Genomic DNA, 21,168 nt, shown 5'->3' on the forward strand with positions numbered 1-21,168 from the left:
TAAGCTTAGCCAGGGATGCAGAATGATGTCCATGATTTTGCTTTTTTAACATTAAAACTTAAAGTTGAATGTGACATAACTTTGAGTGAAATACAGCAGATATCCGTAAACATGTCTATTGGCCTGAGAGATGTTACTATTGCTCCTGGTTCTCCCTTTAAAGTGTAGAAAATCTCTCTCAAACCCCCTGAATCTTAAAAAATGTCTTCTGGTTATAATCATTGTCATTTGAGTAATGTTAAATATTATATATCCACATGTAATACTAAGTATTATCAATTAAGTATATTTGATGTAATTGGATGACAATATAACATTTGTTCACCCTTCTCACCTGCGGCAGCTAAAGGAGGGTTTTTGCTATATAGTGGGAAGGTGTCAAAGACAATCCCTATGTACTTGGGCTCTGGGCCCAGTGCTGGAGAGACCCCCCCAGTTTGTCCCCAGGGAATGCACAACTGATTGCTGAGGAACTTTTGTTAGTTCAAGGTGCAGAGCTCAGGTTGAAGCTGGCAAAGGAAATTCATACTGGATGCAGACTGAGCTGACAGAGAAATGTGGTGAATGGCTTGAGGAACATGGAAGCAGACAGATAGAAGCAGGCAACTGTATGATGCCTGAAGTGATGAGAAATTAACAAGCAGGGAATCCATTCACACTGGGCACCCTCTATGAGGAGAGGAGAATTAAAACTCCCACTATTCTAGGGACTGCACACTGGTGGACAATGTATAGGGCAGTACTGACATCCAATTTAAAGGAAGCCATTCTCTTTCTGACATTCTCCCCTTTTTGATGAGAAGATGAGAAAAGTGTTGGTGCCTGGAGGTTATGGTTATTATTGGTATTGGAAGAAAGTATGATCCAACAATGACATGATGAATGAACTTTAGGTCCCAGTCTGTACAGACCTGAAATGACAAGAGAGGACGTATTGTCCTCACGGGAGTGAATAGTCTCTTAATCAAAAAGAGAAATATTTTTGGAAAAACACTAGAAGTGTCTTTTAGTGATGGGGAGTTAGGGCTGGTGTTGTTTTTTAATGGCTACGTGATAAGAATATTAAATTATTTGTGTATTGAGCATAAAAATCCATATGCTTCCCACACACATGCACATTTGTACATGGTGTTTCTTTTTGAATGAAAAATACATTATTGTGTGTGCACTTGGCAATACAATAAGTAGATACTGTACAATTTGGTCTTTTAGACTTTTCTTCATGAACCTGCTGCTGTCAACCACAAGGTGGCATAACAGTTTTTGTTTAAATCCAGGTCCTGTTTGAATTCCTATTTATATACTGTAACAGCCGTGTTAGTCTGTATTTGCAAAAAGAAAAGGAGTACTTGTGGCACCTTAGAGACTAACCAATTTAGGTTAGTCTCTAAGGTGCCACAAGTACTCCTTTTCTTTTTTATATACTGTGTCATACTGTGAGCCTGGAAATATTGGATCACTGAATCAGTCATTTTAGTGCTTCAATCATAATCTCTTTTACAAGTTTTATACGTTTAGGAATAAAAAATGCTGAGTCATAATTTACTATTTTTCCCACCCATCCATACCAGCAAAAATATGCATGCAGCAGACTTGTAATATTACACCAAGTACATAACAGAGCCCTTGTTAGTGTCTCCTGGATATCTGTCTGTGTTAGGCATTAATAAGATGTCTATCACAATGATATGTAAGCACTGATATTTTATGTACCGCATTATGTTTTATGTACCACTGGGTTTGATACATGTCAGAAAATTATTATAGTTAAAGTCACAAAACACAACATGCTTTGGAGAAAAATTCAATGGAAATTAGTCATAGAATCATAGGACTGGAAGGGACCTCGAGAGGTCATCTAGTCCAGTCCCCTGCACTCATGGCAGGACTAGGTATTAATATATATCTATATCATGGAACCTATTACAATCCTGTTACACTGTATGAGAATAAACAAGAATGTTTTTCCTCATGTAAAGTAACACAGTCAAGGTAATGGGAACAAAGCACTGACCCTACACCAATACTTTTTCACTGTTGTTTATAAGTCCTTATCTTCAAGAGTCTGTCATTGGATTTTTTTTTCTCCAAATCAGTGTTACTATGTTATGAAGATGTAAAACAACAAAAATGTGACACTTGAAGCCTGATTTTGAAAACTGGCCAACTATGTTGCATCTGTTTATCAAGTAGCTAAGGTCCTATCACCATCTGTGCCCACAGCTAATTGTACCCCAAAAATTGTGGGTAGGAAATAAGAGGCCATATTTTAAAAGTGAACCTTTAAAATGAGACAGTCAGAAAAGAAAACACATATGACTACTGCTATTATAGTATTTCATGCACAATTTAAAACATAATTAGAGTAATAGTAAGTTTCATGAATTTCTGAAGAGATATGACATTTATTTTATTATAGTTCCAATGTCAGGAATACTTTAGCTTGACATATAATACAAGGGTTGATTTATCAGTGTAAGAACTTTATGGTTAACGTTTAATATGAGTCTGTGATTTTGCCTAATACTCGTAACTCTGTTTCCATTTTAGATATAGGGACAACTGGATCAACTGTGTTTCCCCCCTTCCCCCCCGCCCCCCCAAACTTAGCTATTTCAGACTAGAAAACAAAAAAGAATTTAGTAAACAAACTCCACATGTCTGTCTGTAATCATCATTATTTTCAACAAGTCCCAGAAATGAGGGGAGCATCAACTACTTTAAGTTTGACAGTTTAACTTTTATCACTTTGAACAGGTTGTGAGAAGATATATTCTGGGCTCTGTGGTTGACAGTGAGAAGAATTATGTGGATGCTCTCAAAAGAATTCTGGAGGTATTGAAATATTGTTTGCCTTTTACTATTTGGAACGGAACCAAATCCTCAAAGAATTATTCATTAATTATACTGTGAATCATATGCATAATGTTAGAGGGGCATCAGATCAAATGTGTTTTCTTTTGACTATAAGTCAGGATTTGGCATAGGTTTTACTTTTTGATGTTAAACTCTAATTTTTTCTCTATTTTTTCGGGTTGTTTGAATGAATCTGTTTTCTTTACTCAGCAATATGAGAAGCCTCTCTTAGAAATGGAACCAAAGCTACTGAGTGAAAGAAAACTCAAAATGGTCTTTTATCGTATTAAGGAGATTCTTCAGTGCCATTCAATGTTTCAGATAGCATTGGCCAGCCGTGTCTCTGAGTGGGATTCTGTTGAAATGATTGGAGATGTCTTTGTTGCTTCAGTAAGTAAATACATGTGAGCAGAGGCATGAAAAATGTCGATTTTTTTTAAATTGTTGATGTGTCTATGTACTTCTCTATCTAATTTGGATACCCTATTATTTTCCTATGTTCCCCACTGCTGGTGGCTTTTGTAATAGCCCGCGTACCCATTAGGACAACTACATTGACACCAACTCATGTCTTCTGTTTGGTTGGTTGCAAGTGAAAGAGCTTTAGCCAATCTTTTCAAACATATGTGCGTCATGTTAGCCACCTAAATCCGCATTTAGGCATCTAAATAAGGGGCTTTGTTTACAGAGATGCTGGGCCTGCACAAATCCACCAAAATCAACATGAGCTGCAGGTGCTTGACACCTCTGAAGAACAGGAGAGCATGGAATGGCCCTTAGCAGATTTGCTTATAGCTAGAAATACTGCAGACCATGGCTTAGACTCCCAAGTCTGTCCAAGTCGAGCTTGGTGCAGGAAAGGGTGGGGAGTGGATATTCAGGAAAGTAGCTACCCCAATCCTCAGCCCAACAAGGGGCTGAACCAACCTCTGGTTTAACTTAGAGCAGCCTAAGGGATTGTATTAAAGCTGACTCCACCAGTTGGAGTTCAGCACATGTTAGCTCCACTCCTCTTGCCTCCACTCCCCCTAGACATCCCCTCCTTTGCATAGGAGACATAAATGCTGCAATGCATAGTGCTCTAAGGCACCCCAGGTACATCAGAGGAATCTCCACTTGCCTTTCTGGGCAGTTGTCTCTCCACTTTGTCCCATATATTAAATGTGGCTGAGCTGAAGTGGCTACTAGAACCATACATTTTACAATTCATAAGTTTTGCAAACTTACAACTTTAACTCTGCATTCAATGCATTTGCATGTTGTAGCTTATCAGGAGTTAATTGGTTAGTTCCAACTATGGACTCAATAGAAGTTTAAGGTATTCAGCAACTCCTGTGTGGAGCACTCAGCTCCTCACAGCACCAGGCACTTAGATGTCAAAAATAAAAATGAGCCTGTCTTCAGCTGGATTTCCTGTTGATGACTGAGGTTTGTCTTGTCTGCGTTTCAGTTTTCTAAATCCATGGTTCTAGATGCATACAGTGAGTATGTAAATAACTTCAGTACAGCCGTGGGGATTCTCAAGAAAACATGTGCCACGAAGCCTGCCTTTCTAGATTTTTTAAAGGTGAGTGCATTTAAGCTTGAAAGAAAGCTGAAGAAAATGACAAAGCACAAGATGAGTTAGGGAAAAATTTGGCCCCGTGGTGTGTAGATTCTGATGAAATTCAAAGAGAACAAAGCTCACCCACAATTCTAGTGTTGCAGGAGGATGACATGATTTTAGCTCCGAGGAGTATTGTGCTGTGCACCTCAGTTTTATTGATCTTCCGAATGACTGTGCTTGGCAAGCTGTTGGGATTCTCTTTCATGTCAGATGAACATTAGCTAAGGTCACAAGCTGAGGCCTCATCTTTCGACAAAGTTTATGCATTAGCTACATTGTATATAAAAGTCTTAAATTAAAACTCACTCTGAACCTTTCTGGGCATAGTAACAGAACACACAGGGCTAGTAGCACTCAGTCTCTTCAGTCTGACTTCAGTGGGATATTTGCCTGAGTGAGGACTGCAGATTTGGGACCATAATCTTCAATTCTGGTCAGGCAAAAGTGTGGATTTTAGAGGGTCAGAGCTAGGGGGCACAGGAGTGGTTGCAGGTCAGCCCTGTAATGATGGGCACCAGTATAAGTACTTGAGCTGTTCAACATTATTTGCATTTTGAAATGCTGATATAATACTTGACAGAAGCTGGGAATGAATGACGGGGGATAGATCACTTGATTACCTGTTCTGTTTATTCCCTCTGGGACACCTGGCATTGGCCGCTGTTGGAAGACAGGATACCATTGGTATGACCCAGTATGGCTGTTCTTATGATTCTCCCCCCCCCCCCGGTTTTGGACCAAATACACACTGTTGAAAATATTTCAGCATTTTGAAAAAAATGAGAAAAATCTTTAAAAATCATGACATTTTCCCCGTTTGTCTACCAGCTGTAATAACAACCTGCCTCTTGAGCATGCACAGAACTAACAAAATGACAAATCTGTTTTTTCCTCCTTTCCCTTGGTGTCCTTTGATGTTATATAAAGATAACTATGGACTTTACTTTGTGTTTACATACCTTTTGAGATTGAGAGTTTTCCCTAGACTTTCTCTTTTAAAATACCAAAAACACATGAATAAACATAGATAGTACTGCGTCAGCTGGTAGGGTTTTACCCCAGATCCCACGACAGAGAACAGCCATTGTAGAATGTAAGGCCATGATCCAACAAAGCAGTTACTTTTATGGTTAAATTTAAGACATGGAACAAGTGAATGGGAACACTTGCATGCTTAAAGTTAAGCTCATGCTTAAATCTATTGTCTAGGCAAGTAGAAATGTGCTTAGTTCAAACAGAATTTAGTTTCCCATTTCAGCTACTCTTGTACTGTTGGGATTTGTCCCTTTCCTTGTTTTTGAGGAGGAAGTTTTCTTTTTTTTTCACTTGCCATTATGACAAATTAAATGGTAAGATTTTTCACAGAGGCCTAACTAATACTTCTAAATGAGTTTGTGAAATCTTTGTTGTATTCCTGGTACAAAGAAAGTTATTGATATAAAGAAATCCTGGCAAACATTTTAAGTTTCTGAAAGACAATAATAGAAATCTACTAACATGAGCAAATGCAGTGACTTTCTCATTTCAGCAATGCCAGGAGTCGAGCCCTGATCGAATTACCCTCTATGGTTTAATGATGAAACCCATACAACGCTTTCCACAGTTCATTCTTCTGCTTCAGGTAAACAATATTTACCAATGAGGCTTAGCTGATAAATGCTTCTTTTGTATTCTCTTAGTACTCAACCTCTGGGGGGATTCTGTGGGATCTATGTTAGACTGTAGCAATATATTAAAATTGGAGTTGTTTTTGAGTCTTGGGATCAAACAAGTGAAAAATTAAATATGTAACAATGAGAGCTATGAGGTTAACTGATTTTTTGTTTGTTTCAAGTCAGCTCAAAACTAAATTTTTTAAAAAAGTTTCAGCAAGCCAAAAAAGTTAAAAATAAATAAATAAATAAATAAATACACCTTGAGTCAAATAAAACGCCTTCTTCAACCCAAAATGAAACGTTTCAGTTTGTTTTTTGAGAGGGTTTTTTACCTTCTGAAATTGTTAAGATAAAATTGAGATAAAAATCAAAACAAAATGTCATTTCAAATCAAAAAGTCAAAATGTTTTGTTTTGAAAATGTCAGAATGAAACTTTTTAGCTTTTTTCAAATCTTTTGTTTTTTCTTCAGCCAAAACAATTTGGCAAAGCTGACACACATTCACCAACTGTTTGGGCCAATGCAAATCTTTATTTTTTGGCAAAAACAAAAAAACAAACTTTGTCTGAAAAATTTCATCCAGCTCTAGTAATCTCTTGGTTTGACTGTGAGGATCTACTGAAGGAAAAGTTACTGGAGCTTGGTACTTTACCTTTGCACGTCAATAAATATTTCTTTAGGTATCCCTGATTCAAAAACAGTTGTGCCATGTATTTGTGTACAGCTGTTGTTTTAAAGGGCAAAATACACTACATTCAGGTAAGGGCCAATTGTTCTTTGTGGAGTTTGGACACTAGTGGTTCTTCTCTTTGGGAGTCTTTATGATGTCTGTACAGTGATCAAACATCCTTTTTAAAACAAAAAAATGTTTATTTTGCTGTAGGAGCAAAGCATTTAGACAAAAAGGATTTTAAAATAACAGTCCACAAGCATGTCTATTTCACCCAAAGGCTTACCATTCTCTGATGGTACCCTACAAAGGCATAACTACTTCACACCCCCAGCAGTTGCCTCTATCTCTGCCTGTATCCCCTGAACATCTCCACTCTCTTTGAGAAAAATGTTCCTTCTTAAACTGCTATAGTTCTTTTGATCTGTTGGCTCCCAAGCCTTTTTCTATCCTCACAGTGTCTCTTAAGAAGCCTCAAGTTTTTGCAGGGAAGTGGTTTATCTTGAGCCTTTCCATTTTCTTCCTGTTTCTTTTTCCTTACAGCCCCCTAGTAAACTGAACTAATATATTTGTACAGTGGAGATCCCAATAATTGACTCAGCATACAGTATTATTAAATTATTACAGAGCAGCTCCAGTTCCATCCCACTAGCCATGATCAGTTGGTTAATTTCTTCTAGAGGAAGACTGGTTTGAGGATGGTAGGCCATGTGTAAGTGTGGATTGATGGATGAGGGAAGGCGTTCACCAGTGGATAGACAGGCTAGCATCATTGATGCAGTGGAGGAGATGGGGCAATTTGATAAGAAGTAATAGTGGGTATATAGGAATGTCTGAGAATTGTCGGCAAAGGGAAACTGCCCAAATGGTTTCAGTGTATGCCTCAAATATGGAAATGTTCAGAAATTATTTCAAGATCCATAGAGCAGGCACTGTTTCCTCCACTGTATTTCATACAGCATTAAGCTCATTGTTCTCATTTAGTAAATAATAATAATGATAATGATGAGAAATAGTTTCAGTATGACCTTACATTAAATTAAAGGTTGGGAAAGTTTTTCAGGTTTATATTATAATGCATGTTGATTTTCAAACTGTTTCTTTAATGTCGTTTGTATCTTTCATATTTTTCTTCAATTTGAACTCCCTTCTCCTTACCTACTTACTGGAAAATAAACTTCACAGGCTAACATCTCTTTGAAGAGCAATTAGAATATTCAGCCAACCAAGGATCCAATGGGACGAAGATTCCAAAGTGCTCCATTATTTGCATCAGAAGTCATTAATAGCATTGGGCTTATCCTTGAGTAGTCATCAGTTTCAGAGCAATGCAATAACTTTAGAGAGAAGTTTACAACACTATGTACCATCTTTAACTTGTGCCTCAGAAATCATATCTGTGCTCCTTTTTTCTTTAGGATATGTTGAAAAATACTACTAAAAGACATCCTGACAGGCTGCCACTGCAGATGGCTCTTACAGAGCTCGAAACATTGGCAGAGAAATTAAACGAAAGGAAAAGAGATGCAGATCAGCGCTGTGAAATAAAGCAAATCGCAAAAGCCATGAATGAACGTTACTTGAACAAGGTTGGGACAGAATATAATTTATACTGTGGAAGCTCATACGTTGCAAATTTCTTATACCTTCTCCTGAGCAGCTAGTGGGGTGGCTACCTAATCTGCACCCCTTGGTGTGATGGTTTTATTTAAAACATACGTGGATTTGGGGGATAGAATGGCTGGAAAATGTAAGGCATCTCCAGGATAATATAGGTCCACTGGCCAAAACCACAGTGTGCTGTGGGTGCAGGGTTATGTGTCCAGTGCTGCAGCCTAGCGGAGGTACTAGCAGCCCAATGGTGTTCTATGATCTGGTAAAGGGAGAATGCTAACTCCTTATCCTACCTCATACCTTCACGTAGATCCTCTGTACAAGGACATCCTAATCTGTTTTCGTGGCAGGATCCAGGATTTGGCCCTATAGGCAGTGTAAAGTATTTAAAGATCCATTTCTTCCCTTTGATATTTCAACCCAGGAAAGCAGTCCCAGATGTGCTGACAGATGTACCTAATAGTTTCTTGTTTTGCCTGTATTATTCAGTTATTTGGATTGTAAAATAGAAATATCCTCACGAGAATGGTGAGATACATTTAAAAGGAATTGAGACAGGAACAACCTTCTTGTCTTACTGTGCATCATAAATGCCTCTGTTCTTTCTGGAAGATGAGGTATCACATACCTGAATTACTGCTCATTGCAATTTATTGTCTTTAATACATGTGTATAGAGTGGTGAATGCCTAGATCTATTCTGAGAAAAAAATGCTAACTGCACCTCATATTTTTCTCAAGTGGTGTAGAAAGTCCTCTCATTTTTCTGGAGAGGAAGCAATCAACCAAAGCATAGGCATTTCGCATCATTAAGATCAATATTTCAAAAGAAAAAAAGCAGTGAATTTATCACAGTATTGGGATAAGCATGGATGTGCTTTATTTACCTGTATAGCCAAAGGGTTAAAAATTGTGTACTCTACTGACAGCGATAGCAGGGCTGCATCTGGAACACTGGTTTCAGTTCCAGATTCTCTGGAGGTAGAGGATTGACCTAGGGCTTTTAACCTTTTCTCCTAATTATATATTTTTACACTGTACTGTAGCTTGTCTAAACAGCAACATGATGATCATCGACATGTAGTTAAAGGAGTTAAACATAGAGACAAATTTTTCCTAATAGGCACTGGTTCATGCTCTGGGGACAGGGGAGAGCGGGGCAGTGCTCCCAATGGGAGTTCCAGGTGACATTGTGCTATCAGATGTGGCAGCTTTGTGGCACGCAGTGGGAGCCTGTATACTGCATTATGTGCTTTCCTCAACTGCAGTCAGCTCTGTAGACCAGTGCAGGCAGAGGGAGTAGCCATGACCCTGTCTCCTCCTGCTCCTTCTTGCCCCCTTGTAATAGTTGACACCTCAGAGCATATGTGAATTGACTGGAAGGGAGTAGAGAGAAAGGAATTGTAGAAATCTATGGGCCCAATTCCTGTTTTATGCCAGAGGGGTGTAAAAGGGTCTTTACGTAAATGGGAATCAGTCCTAAGAGTTTAACAAAGACATTGAATCCATGTCCTTAAATACACCTATAAACATTTTTAATACGGTATAGAATACGGTGGCCCATTATATTTGCTTCTGTTTTTGCAGTGGATGTTGGCTATGTTGTGTATACATTAATATGTTGATCATTTTAAAACTCCAGTTACTCAGCAGTGGAAACCGATACCTAATACGGACTGATGATATGTTAGAAACAGTTTACAACGAGAAAGGAGAAATTATCAAAACCAAAGAACGACGACTCTTCATGTTGAACGATGTATTGATGTGTGCAACAGTGAGTGCACGGTAAGGCTCACTTCACGCTGTTTGAACTGATCACTCGGAAACTTGAACCGGAATGGGCTCTGAATGGAAACTTTAACCATAGATACTAGTTTCTATAAACTTCAATAATGTGCCAGTAGCTTTGTTGTTCCTTCCTGATTGTATTTTAAAGAACTAAGATAAACCACTAGAAAAAAGTACAAACAGAAAATTACCAATAGACAGAAGCAATTTGTCCAGGTTCCAGATCTTGGTAAGATTTGCTCTGTAGTGGAGATTAGGTGGCACAATTGCTTAGTGCACTAACTCCTCACCTCTGAAGACCTGATTGTTGGCCTTGAGTTAGGTAATGGGTGAAAGTGAGTTAACAGGAGCTCAGTCTGGTGTTGATTCTTTGTGTGCACATGCACACACACACAAAACTGTAATTTGGTCGAGTTTACTGTTTAAAAATAAAAAAGCTGGGGTGAAATCCTGGAACCACTGGAGTCGATAGCAAAGCTCCCATTAACATCATTTGGGCCAGGCCTTCATCCCTGAAGCCTAAAACTGAAGGATTAAGACTGAGGTGCTTAGAAAAAAGTATCTTTTGCATAGTGCTTTCTGTCCTATTGCTGGCTATAACTGGTGCTATTAGCCTGTCACTTTCACGTGTGCCAAGTCACACACATTTTAACATGTTGGTTGTATTGTAATTTTTTTCCCTTTGTGTATGGGTGCATGGTGACAGAGAACATATAGAGAGACCATTAAGTTCTTTCTTTCTTTCCTCAAGGAACGTCTCTAACTATCTGTCTGCCTTTAACTAACTAAACTAAAACTAGCAGCTTTTCTCAGCCCAATGTGATGTCTTCAGTACACTTCTGAAATGTGAATACCATGAAGTATTCTTTACCTATTTTGTGTAATCTTACTAGTGCTAAGTCTCAAACGATACCAGCAAGTGAAAAGTGACTTTTAATAACACTTTGCTCTTCAGATGTTCACAAGCTGTTTTCCTATTAATCAGGAATTGTGATTCTTCTCCTTTCCCTTTTATTCAGTCCTTCAGTCACACCTGGCTATTTTCTTGTGATTCACTGAGAGAAAATTGCTTTCTTTTGCCTATTTTAGTCCTTCCTGTGACACCTTGTCCTGGATTCTGTGTAATTGTTCCTAAAGTGGCAGAATGCAACCTGTTTTCTTTTCTCATGTGAAAAGTCCATGATTTTGCTGAGTCTCTGGGTTTGCTATTAAGGTGACTGTTACAGTAATCAAACACAATGCTCCTCTTCCTGTGGGCTTGACCATTACTTAGCTCCCTGCTTGGGGGTGTTGTCTAATGTGGTACACATGTGCCATGGGGCTTTGTTAACACAGGAAAAGATGTCTCATTAAAATGTACAGGGTTATTTTTTCTCTAGTAGTTCAGAATTGAACTAGCTCTCACAAGTTCTCCACCCACACCTTTCCCATAATAATGTGTTTATAAAGGCTTTACTCACGTCAACAATAGGGCTTTCCACCTCCAGCCGCTGTGCATTCCACTTAGGGATGGGCCCAGCTGCAAGCTGTTTATCCAGATCAGGAGCCATACTATTCTGCAGCTTTGAGGCATCCGGATCTGGGGCTTCTTCATAGACTTTAAATCCATAAAGGATCAATGTAATACTTGCTCATTTCTTGTAGGGTTGGCAAAGGAACAACACTGCTGATAGTGACCACTCTCTGCCCCTCTAGCCTATCCCCTCCTATCCATGAAGCTTGATTTCTTGGCACATCTGCTGATGGGATTCATCAGGGAAGAGGAGACAAAGATAAATCTCCTTTCTTCAGAGGAAAGAAAAACCTAAAAGACATAGTATTGTGCCACACGAGTGGGGTTGCCAGGCATCTGGTTTTTGACTGGAACACCTGATCGAAAAGGGACCTTGGCAGCTTCGGTCAGCACTACCAACTGGGCTATTAAAAGTCCGGTCGTCAGCACAGCTGAGCCCCAGGGCTAAGGCAAGCTCCCTACCTGCACTGGCTCCGCGGTCCTCCCGGAAGCAGCCACAAGGTCCCTGCAGCCCCTTGGTACTGGGGCGGCCAGGGACTGGGAGGCTCCGCATGCTGCCCCCGCCCTCAGTAACAGCTCCACAGCTCCCATTGGCTGGGAACTGTGACCAGTGGGAACTGAGTTATTCAAGGGGCAGTGCCTGCAGGTGCGAAGGCAGCACGCACCATGCAGAGTTGCCTGGCCGCCCATGCGCCTCATGGCTGCAGGGATCTGGCAGCCGCTTCCTCAGAGCCGCGGTAAGCACCGCTGGGACCCCATGCCCCACGACTCTGGCCCAGCCTGTAGCCCCGTCTCACACTCCAGCCCCACTCCAGAGCCTGGAGGTCTCACCCCCCTGCACCCCAAACTCCTGCCCCAGCCTGGAGCCCTCTCCTGCACCCGAAATCCCTCATCCCCAGTCCCACTCCAGAGCCTGCACCCCCAACCAGAGTTCTCACCTGCTGCACGCCAACCCCCAGCCCGGAGCCCCCTCCTGCACCCCAAATCCCTCATCCCCAGCTCCATCCCAGAGCCTGAACTCCCAGCCCAAAGCCCATGCTCCCTCTCGTACCCCAACCCCATTCCCAAGCCCGGCGAAAGTGAGTGAGGGTGGGGAAGAGTGAGTGATGGAGGGGGCGGGGAATGGAGTGAGCAGGGGCAGGGCCTCAGAGAAGGGGCAGGGAAGGGATGTTCAGTTTTGTGGTGTTAGAAAGTTGGCAACCCTACACATGAGAGCTGAGGTCAGATGAGAATCTAATACTGTTTGACCAGTGGGAGCAGGGCATTCTCGAGAGGTTCAGTTCACTCATCAAAGTCCAAGTCTTCTGAGCTTGAGGGCATGATAGGTAATCCCTTGGGCAATATACTTTAAATAGTTTGTGAGCCCTCTAGTGACCCTCTCTGTCATCTGTGTTCCAAATGTCCTCAGAGGCTAGCCTGAGCAGCAGTGTGTCTATGTAGCTAGGCCTTGCATGATATATACAGTTAGTAAACGTGTTTACCTGGACCCCACTGTACCCAGTGTAGTTCCTTTACATTATGTTTGTTGTGTAAAGAGCAAAAGACACAGCAATGCTGGTCAATGTGATGGGTGTGATTTTTTTAAAAATAGTGTTGTACATGTTACAGAGACCTATTTTTCAAATCAAAATAGTAAATAAAATGACTACTCGCATGAAAGACATACAGGTGCGCAAAAAATCAAAAAATTATGCATCTTCCAGCTCTTCGTATGAAAGCAGTGGCATCATGGCAACTGGCCTAAGGTATTTATTAAAATGGAGTGTGCCACTTGGACAAGTGGAAGTAATAGAATATGGCAGCAGTGAAGGTCCAGGAGAGAACTGCAGATTCCCACCTCAGCACTCGGCCGAGAATGTCATCGTTAATGTTAAGCCAAGTAAGTGGCAGGCACCATTATTGATGGATTTTATTTCTGATTAAGGCATCAGATTTAGATGCGTGACTGAAAGCAAAAAGGAAAGCGTTCTGTGTATGTTTATTCTTGCATTATGTACAATAATTTTTAAAAAATTCTGAAAATGCATGAAGTTCTAACCAGACTTTTGACTTAGTATGTGTCTCACCTTTATTTATGCCACTCAATAGTGACTATGATTGGGAAATGCAAGACATCAAACTTTACTGTATTGATTACTTCTGGGTCCTGTCCTGGGTCTAGCAGCAGCTATGGTTCAGGGCCTTCAAGAGCTTTGGAACCCCCCGAGCTTTGCAGCTACAGGGCTGTAAGAAGATCATTGCTAGTCGTGGGGAAGATCCCTCCAGAGGTGATCGTGAAACATTTCTGGGAGGTTTCTTCACAGCTGAGTGGCAGTCAGGAGACACCATATATACCAAAGAAGTCCCCCTGACCAACACCTCCAAAATAGAGCTTGTTTGGTGGGAGCTTGCCATAGCATTTGGCAGTGGGGGATGAAAAGGTGACATCTCCTCCAGAGATCCTTCCCACAAAGGGAAATCTTTCTGTTTGTTCTGGAAAAGGACAGGCTTCCCTCCACAACCCTCCCTATTCTCCTTTGCCCCCATTACTGCTGGAGCCACACAGATGTTACTGTAGGCTTAAGTGTGTACTAACTACTGCATTCTCCATAACCCTAGCAGGCATGAAAGAGAGGGCTGGGGATATACAATGGCCTGCTTGGAGGGGCTTATTTACACAAGTTCCCTGTCTCCCTGCCCATTCAAGCAGCCCAGAAATCCTACCTACTGAGCAGGTGCAGATCCCTTCCTCTGCCAGATCCAACCAGTAGTCCATATAGTCTGGTAGCCTGTTACTGACAGTTGCCAGAGCCAGGTACTTCAGAGAAAGGTGCAAGATTTACTGTAGTAGGCATTAATGGGATAACCTGCCTATAGGGGAATCTTCTTCCTTAAAGAAGTGATCTCATGCCCTGAAGTTTAAGAGTTTATTTCCCTTATACACTGTTTAATATACATCCTATCTACATGCTGCGCCAACTGTCCCTAGAATTGGTCAGCCTGATGCACAACATGTAAACTGGCTTCAATCATTAGTCTTTCCATATGCAATGAATGAATTTTTTATCCTGTATTTTGCTTGGGTGCATTTATTTTAAGCTCTTCTCTTTTTGCATTCTAAACCCTCGCTGTTAGCTGGCAGTACTCCTTCTGAGTTATTCAAGAGCTGTGGTTTAGAGCAGTTTCAGTAGTGAATCAATGCAGTATGTCACTCTGTACTTATTTAATGTGGCTTTCTTGGCTTTTGCTTCATGCCATTCACCACAGTTGTGCCCAAAAAGAAATATTGTACCTCAGAGCTGTTTGGGATCTATCTTTAAATATATAGCACTTTCCTGATCACCAGGGGTAGCAGAGTTCTCTTGCCACTCCCTCCTAAGTGATTCTGGGTAAAATTTTCAAATGTGCCTAAGTTACTTAGGAGCCAATGGGACTTAGTCCCCGAAGGCCCAGTCCTCAAAGGTATTTTCAGTGGAGTTAGACACCTAAATACCTTTGAGGAACTGGACCTAAGAGCCTGTGTCATTTTTGAAAATGTTACTCTCTGTGTTACACCTAGGGTTGCCAACTTTCTAATCGCACAAAACTGAACACGCTTGCCCCACCCCCGCCCTTCCCCAAGACCTCATCCCTGCCCCGCCCCTTCTCTGCGGCTCCGCCCCTGCTCACTCCATCCCCCCTCCCTGTGTCGCTTGCTCTCCCCCACCTTCACTCGCTCATTTTCACTGGGCTGTGGCAGGGGGTTGGGGTGCAGGAGGGGGTGAGAGCTCCAGCTGGGAGTGCAGGCTCCAGGGTAGGGCCAGAAATGAGGGGTTTGGGGTGCAGGAGGGGACTCTGGGCTGGGGCCAAGGGGTTGGGAGTGTGTGAGGGAGTTCCGAGCTGGGGCAGGGGATTGGGTTTGGGCTCCAGGAGGGAACTTGGGTGCGGGATGGCGCTCAGGACTGGGACGGGGGTTGGGGTGCGGCATGGGGTTGGGGTGTGGGCTCTGGGAGGGAGTTTGGATGTGGGAGGGGGCTCAGTGCTGAGGCAGCGGGTTGGAGTGTGGGGGGGGAGAGGGCTCTGGCAGAGGGGTGCGGGCTCTGGGGCGTGGGGATGTGGGTTGTGGGGTACAGGATGGGGCTCTGGGCTGGGGGCAAGGGGTTCAGAGTGTGGGAGAGGGCTCCGGTCTGGGGCAGAGAGTTGGGGTGTGGGAGGGGCTGCGGGCTCTGGGAGGGAGTTTGGTTGCGGGGAGGGGGTTTAGGGCTGAGGCAAGGGGGTTGGGTGCAGGACGGGGTGTGGGGTGCGGGCTCTGGGAGAGAGTTGGGTGAAAGAGGGGGCTCAGAGTTGGGGCAGGGGACTGGGGCGTATGGGGGGGGTGTGGGCTCTCGGAGGGAGTTTGGGTGCAGGAGGGGGCTCAGGGTTGGGGCAGAAGGTTAGGATATGGGAGGGAGTGTGGGTGGTGCTTACCTTAGGCGGCTCCCAGAAGCGGCCGGAATGTCCCCTGGCTCCTAGGCAGAGGCGCGGCCAGGCGTCTCTACGTGCTGCCTCCACCCACAGATGCTACCCCCACAGCTCCCATTGGCCGCAGTTCCCGGCCAGTGGGAGCTGCGGAGCTGGCACTCAGGGCGGGGGCAGCGCGCAGAGCCCCTTTGGCCGTCCTCCACCTAGGGGCCACAGGGACGTGTCGCTGCTTCTCAGGAGTCATGTGGAGCCAGTTAGGAAGCTGCCAGCCCTGCGCCAACTGGACGTTTAATGGCCTGGTCAGCAGTGCTGACTGGAGCCACCAGGGTCCCTTTTCAACCGGGTGTTCCGATCAAAAACCGGACACCTGACAACCCTATTTACACCAACAGGCTCAGAGTCTGTTCTCCTTTGCTGATAATAAGCCTTAGGCTTAGCTTAGATGGGAATTGATTAGGTAAGTGGCTAAGTTCTGTTCATTTTGTTACCCCCATTCTCTCACCCACCATCCAAAACAGGATAACATTACATCAAAAAGTATGGGAAGTGGCATAGCGAGAGGAAGGAGATAAAAGAGAGAAGACAGACCAGAAGGATAGCAGATATGCAAAGGAATATATGAGTCCTCAACAGTAGTCATACCCTTCCTTCCCAAATAAGGAGCACCCCCCCATTAAGCTAATGAAACATAATCAGAAACCATGAAAGAAAAGTGAGTGCAACCCCACAATCTACCTGCATGCCTGTTTATGCGCTACCAACCACTCTGAATACAGACTCATACTGGATTGGTCTGAATCTTGCTTAAACCCTGAGGAAGTTCCTTCCTATTTCTTGCTCTCTTCGTTGCTAAAGATTAAAGGAACCCAGAAAATATGATCTTGCTACATAGACAGAAAACTAGCAAAGTTCTTAACATTCATGTGAGTATCATTGCACGTATACTGCAGTAGCTATGCAGTTTACCTCTATACTTTCAGAATGCTTCAAAGAGATGCTCCGGTGGAACCCCAAATGCATCATATAGGTTGTTGTTAAACTCTGAGAGAAAAAAATCTTATTCAGACAGTTCAGGGTCCTATGGGCGAAATCCTGGCCCCATTGAAGGCAACTGCGAGTTTTGTCATTGACTTCAGTGGAACCATTATTTCACATCATGTTTCCAGTTTCTAAAACTACTAGCAATTAGAGAGAGAAGGAGAGAGACAGAAATTATGATTAGATGTAAGTGCATTAAGTGCATGAGGATTAGCTTTGCCTTGTCTGGAGGACTGAGAAAAGGAGAATTGTAGATGCAGCCTTGGCAGTGAAGTATTTAGACTTCATAAGACTAATACTCTCATGTTACTGACTGTCTCAGCAAGGATTTTTGATGAGGTCCAACTGTATCCTTACCAGGATTGTTGGTAATTACATCTGTTTTACCATATCATTCCTTCACCCACACAAAACCTTCTGTATAAGGGGGCAACTGTCACATCGTATCTTGTTGTTATTGGCCTAATTTGTGTAGCTCTGTACTCTATTCTATTCTCTCACTGTAGTCCATTTCTGTTAATCACTACAGTGAGTCAGTGGGATTCTTGTAATGCACTCAGGTTCATAAAAATGCTGACTAAAATGTCGTTTGCATTTTAAGATTATTGCTTGATCTATCGTGACGAAAGATGGAGATAAAAGAGGAAAACATCATCTTGGCCATTGCAGAGAATTGAATAGCCTGCATTTAAATTCATCCTATAGGTTATATTGCACTAATGGAGGGCGTTTTAAAGGTTTTATGAATACATTCAAATCAAGGGCCTGCGTTAACTGCCATTGTTGGTCTGAAACAAGAGCTGTGTGAACACTTTTTGCACTCAGCAAATTTATGACATTTGTTCTCAAATTTTAATAGTAGCAAAAAGCTACTTTGAAGTACAAATCTGCTTTTTTCCTTCGCTAGGCATGAAAACGTATGTAGTTTGGGCAAAAAGGGAGGGAATTCTTCCCTTTGGCGGGAGCTCCTTGCTATGCTGTGGCTTCTGGATTTCATGTTTAGTTGCCTTAGTTTGAGCCCTGTTTTCCTGAGTAGCTCTCATTATCGTGAATGTGGGGAAATACAAGGTCCCCATTGTTTTGCAGAATCCTTCATGCAGGGATCTGCCTATATGAAATTAGTGCAATATACTATGATTTCCAACAGCCGCTACCACTGCCTACATCCTCCAACTATATTTAAAGCAAAATATTTTATGTTTGCAGTTTGAAAATAGGGCTTGATTCTGATGTCATTTACACTGGTGCAAATCAGAATTATTTCCATTCATCTCACTGGAATCACTCTTGATTTACAATGGTGTAACGGATCAGAACCCACACCTGCAGCATTTCAAATGAAAACATTTATCTTAACTCTGTATGCTAACAGCTGGGTTTCCCCATTGAATCCTTCCAAGCAAATGTGTTACAGAAGGTTTTCCTACTGAACTGTCTACAGAATCAGTCTGGATACAGTTCTGTCTTTAAAACACCAACTACAAGGTCATATAGGCCATCACCTAGTATCCTCATTTCCTTATCCAGTAAACTGTCAGTCCATAAATGAACTGTTCACAATGCTGAAGAAGCTACATTCAGGTGCATTTCTTTGTGCTTGCCGTTTCTAACACAAACATGCAGCAATGTGTCTATGTGTGTATTATTTTTTAAAAATCCAAAACAAAACATTCCACTACACACACTTCTCCTGGAGAGAGGATGAGAGAACAGACGTGTGCTAAATGTCGGACACATGCTAAATGACGTGCTAAATTACTCATTGCACTGCTGAAAGGAGCTCGGATACTATGGGGATGAGTGCAGTATAAGAAACTATATGGAACAGAACATTCAGACATGAAAGTAGAAATATTTTCAGAGTAATCCTGCTTCTCTGTTAGTGTGAAATGCAATTTGGATAGTCTCCTTCTTCTTGATGTATTGTATGCCAGAAAAATTATGGTGATATTTAATTGGGAGCTTAAAAATATCATGGATGAGTTGTCAGAGAAAGCTTTTGTGTGATATATATGCATTTGATTCATCCCCATAATATTTGCAAGATCTGAGTGTTATGGCTTGTCACCCTTGGGTGCAATCTGGGGGCTGTGGGAACCGCGGGGCCCCTCTCCAACACACAGCTGGGTTGGGGACACAGCCAGCCTCACCCAGGCCCTGTGATCATCCAACACAACAGCAGGTGGTGCCACTCACCTGAACTGGGCTACCCACATGCAAACGTAGACTCCAGCCAGTTTCCCAGCTCCCCTGGCATGCACCCCCTCTGGAGTATAAACCCAAAATTATATAGTCTTGCATTGCACAGGGATCTGTACAGTGTAAGCTTATTAATATGCCTGCCCCTCCCTCAATGGGGAGAAGAATATACACATTTGTGGTAGCTAATCAAGCTGAGATTTTTCCCCAGACACTTCATTTAAAGGCACACTGGTTTAGGTTAAAATATAAAACAACTTTTATTAACTACAGAAAGATAGATTTTAAGTGATTGTCAGTGATAGAAAACAGATCAAAGCAGATTACTTTGTAAAATAAACAAAACCGCAAACTAAGCCTAAGATACTAGAAAGATAGGTTATGAGTTAGCAAATTCTCTCCCTGGCTGATGATACAAGCAGGCTTGCAGATTCTTAAGGACCAGCTGCACTTGCTTTGTAGCTTGGGATCTTTTTCTTTCGGAGCTTCTCTCAGGTGTTGAGTTGTGATGGAGTGAAGAACAACAGATGATGCCACTACTTGCCTTATATAGCCTTTCCATATGGTGGGAACCCTTTGTTCCAAACTCAGTTCCCAGACCAGTTTGTGGAAAAATACAGGTACCCAAAATGGAGTCCAGAGTCATGTAGGCTGATCACATGCCCTTACAAGTCACAGCCCCCATTATCGATAGGCTGTCAGGAGCGTTCTCAGCAAGGTTCACCAGGTGGGGGATAAGCTTTTCCTAAGGCGTATTGTTTTCCTTAATGGCCCATTACCCTGAATGAGCCCTTTACAACCAGCTATTTAGATTGGAAGCATCTTGCCTAGTGGGCGTCACCCAGGTGTGACTACATGTGAAATACTGATACATAGTCAAAGTTCATAACCTCAGATACAAAAATAATACATGTATACAAATAGGACAATCACATTCAGCAAATCAGAACTTTTCCAATGACACTTTACGTGACCATCTTATACAAAATGAATCATAATTACACCATAATCATATCATAATAATATCACTATGAAGAAGAGGGGGTGCAGTGTCACAGCGGGCATTATTATAAAGTTCGACTTTGTATCAAAGGTGAGAAGCAAATGTCATGATTTTGGACCCAGAGAGAACCAGGCAGGGGAAATAAATAATATGGAGGCATCTTAGACTAGGAAATTGCTGAAAATCTCACTAGACCAGATACTCTTGGCAATGTATCTTTCCCATTCAGTAGGGCCAAATAGTGAACCCTTTTCTCCCACTAGTGAGTAGTTAGGAACAGGACTCACATGAACTTTGGTGAGACTATTCCTGTACATAACTGTTTACATGTAGGAGTAAAGGATTCACCATCTCTCCCTAAGTGATTTTATCTTCCATGACAATGTGGTCTGGGGAATGGGCATGAAGTTCAAGAAGTCCCGAATTTTAATATTTGGCTGTCACTGACTTGCTTGTGTGACCTTGGGACGGTTGTGTCACTTCTCTGCCTCAGTTTTCCCGTCTCTCAAATGTGGATTATAATACTAATCTGTTTCCCACACAGCAATGTTGTGAGGATGAATTGCTTTGAATGTTTTAAGGGCTGCCCAAGTACTAGGTATTTTGTGAATTATTATTCTTTGTTTTAGTATTTTAAGTGTTGTTATATGCTAAACAACTCTCATGCTCTGAATTTCTTTAATATGCCCACTCCTCTTCCTCTTGGATGATCTTTGTGGGTGACTGGATTTGTTTGTGGGTTATTTTCTGCCGTGTTAGTTTGTTGCTCTTTCTTGGTCCAGTGGCTTTTTGAAGAGGTTGATCA

The 21,168-nt window shown here is 42.1% G+C and overlaps 1 protein-coding gene across 1 annotated transcript in view; it reads left to right on the forward strand.

The window, feature by feature from the left end:
* Positions 1–21,168, forward strand: part of ARHGEF10 (Rho guanine nucleotide exchange factor 10) — a 176,930-nt gene that overhangs the window by 86,118 nt on the left and 69,644 nt on the right. The window contains exons 12-18 of the mRNA XM_074947778.1: positions 2,758–2,835; positions 3,067–3,246; positions 4,307–4,423; positions 5,991–6,083; positions 8,206–8,376; positions 10,043–10,188; positions 13,408–13,583. Of these exons, the coding sequence (XP_074803879.1) occupies positions 2,758–2,835; positions 3,067–3,246; positions 4,307–4,423; positions 5,991–6,083; positions 8,206–8,376; positions 10,043–10,188; positions 13,408–13,583 (961 nt within the window). The remainder of the gene's footprint in view (positions 1–2,757; positions 2,836–3,066; positions 3,247–4,306; positions 4,424–5,990; positions 6,084–8,205; positions 8,377–10,042; positions 10,189–13,407; positions 13,584–21,168) is intronic.

The sequence above is a fragment of the Natator depressus genome, chromosome 3 (assembly GCF_965152275.1).
Source record: "Natator depressus isolate rNatDep1 chromosome 3, rNatDep2.hap1, whole genome shotgun sequence".
NCBI classification, from domain to species: domain Eukaryota; kingdom Metazoa; phylum Chordata; order Testudines; family Cheloniidae; genus Natator; species Natator depressus.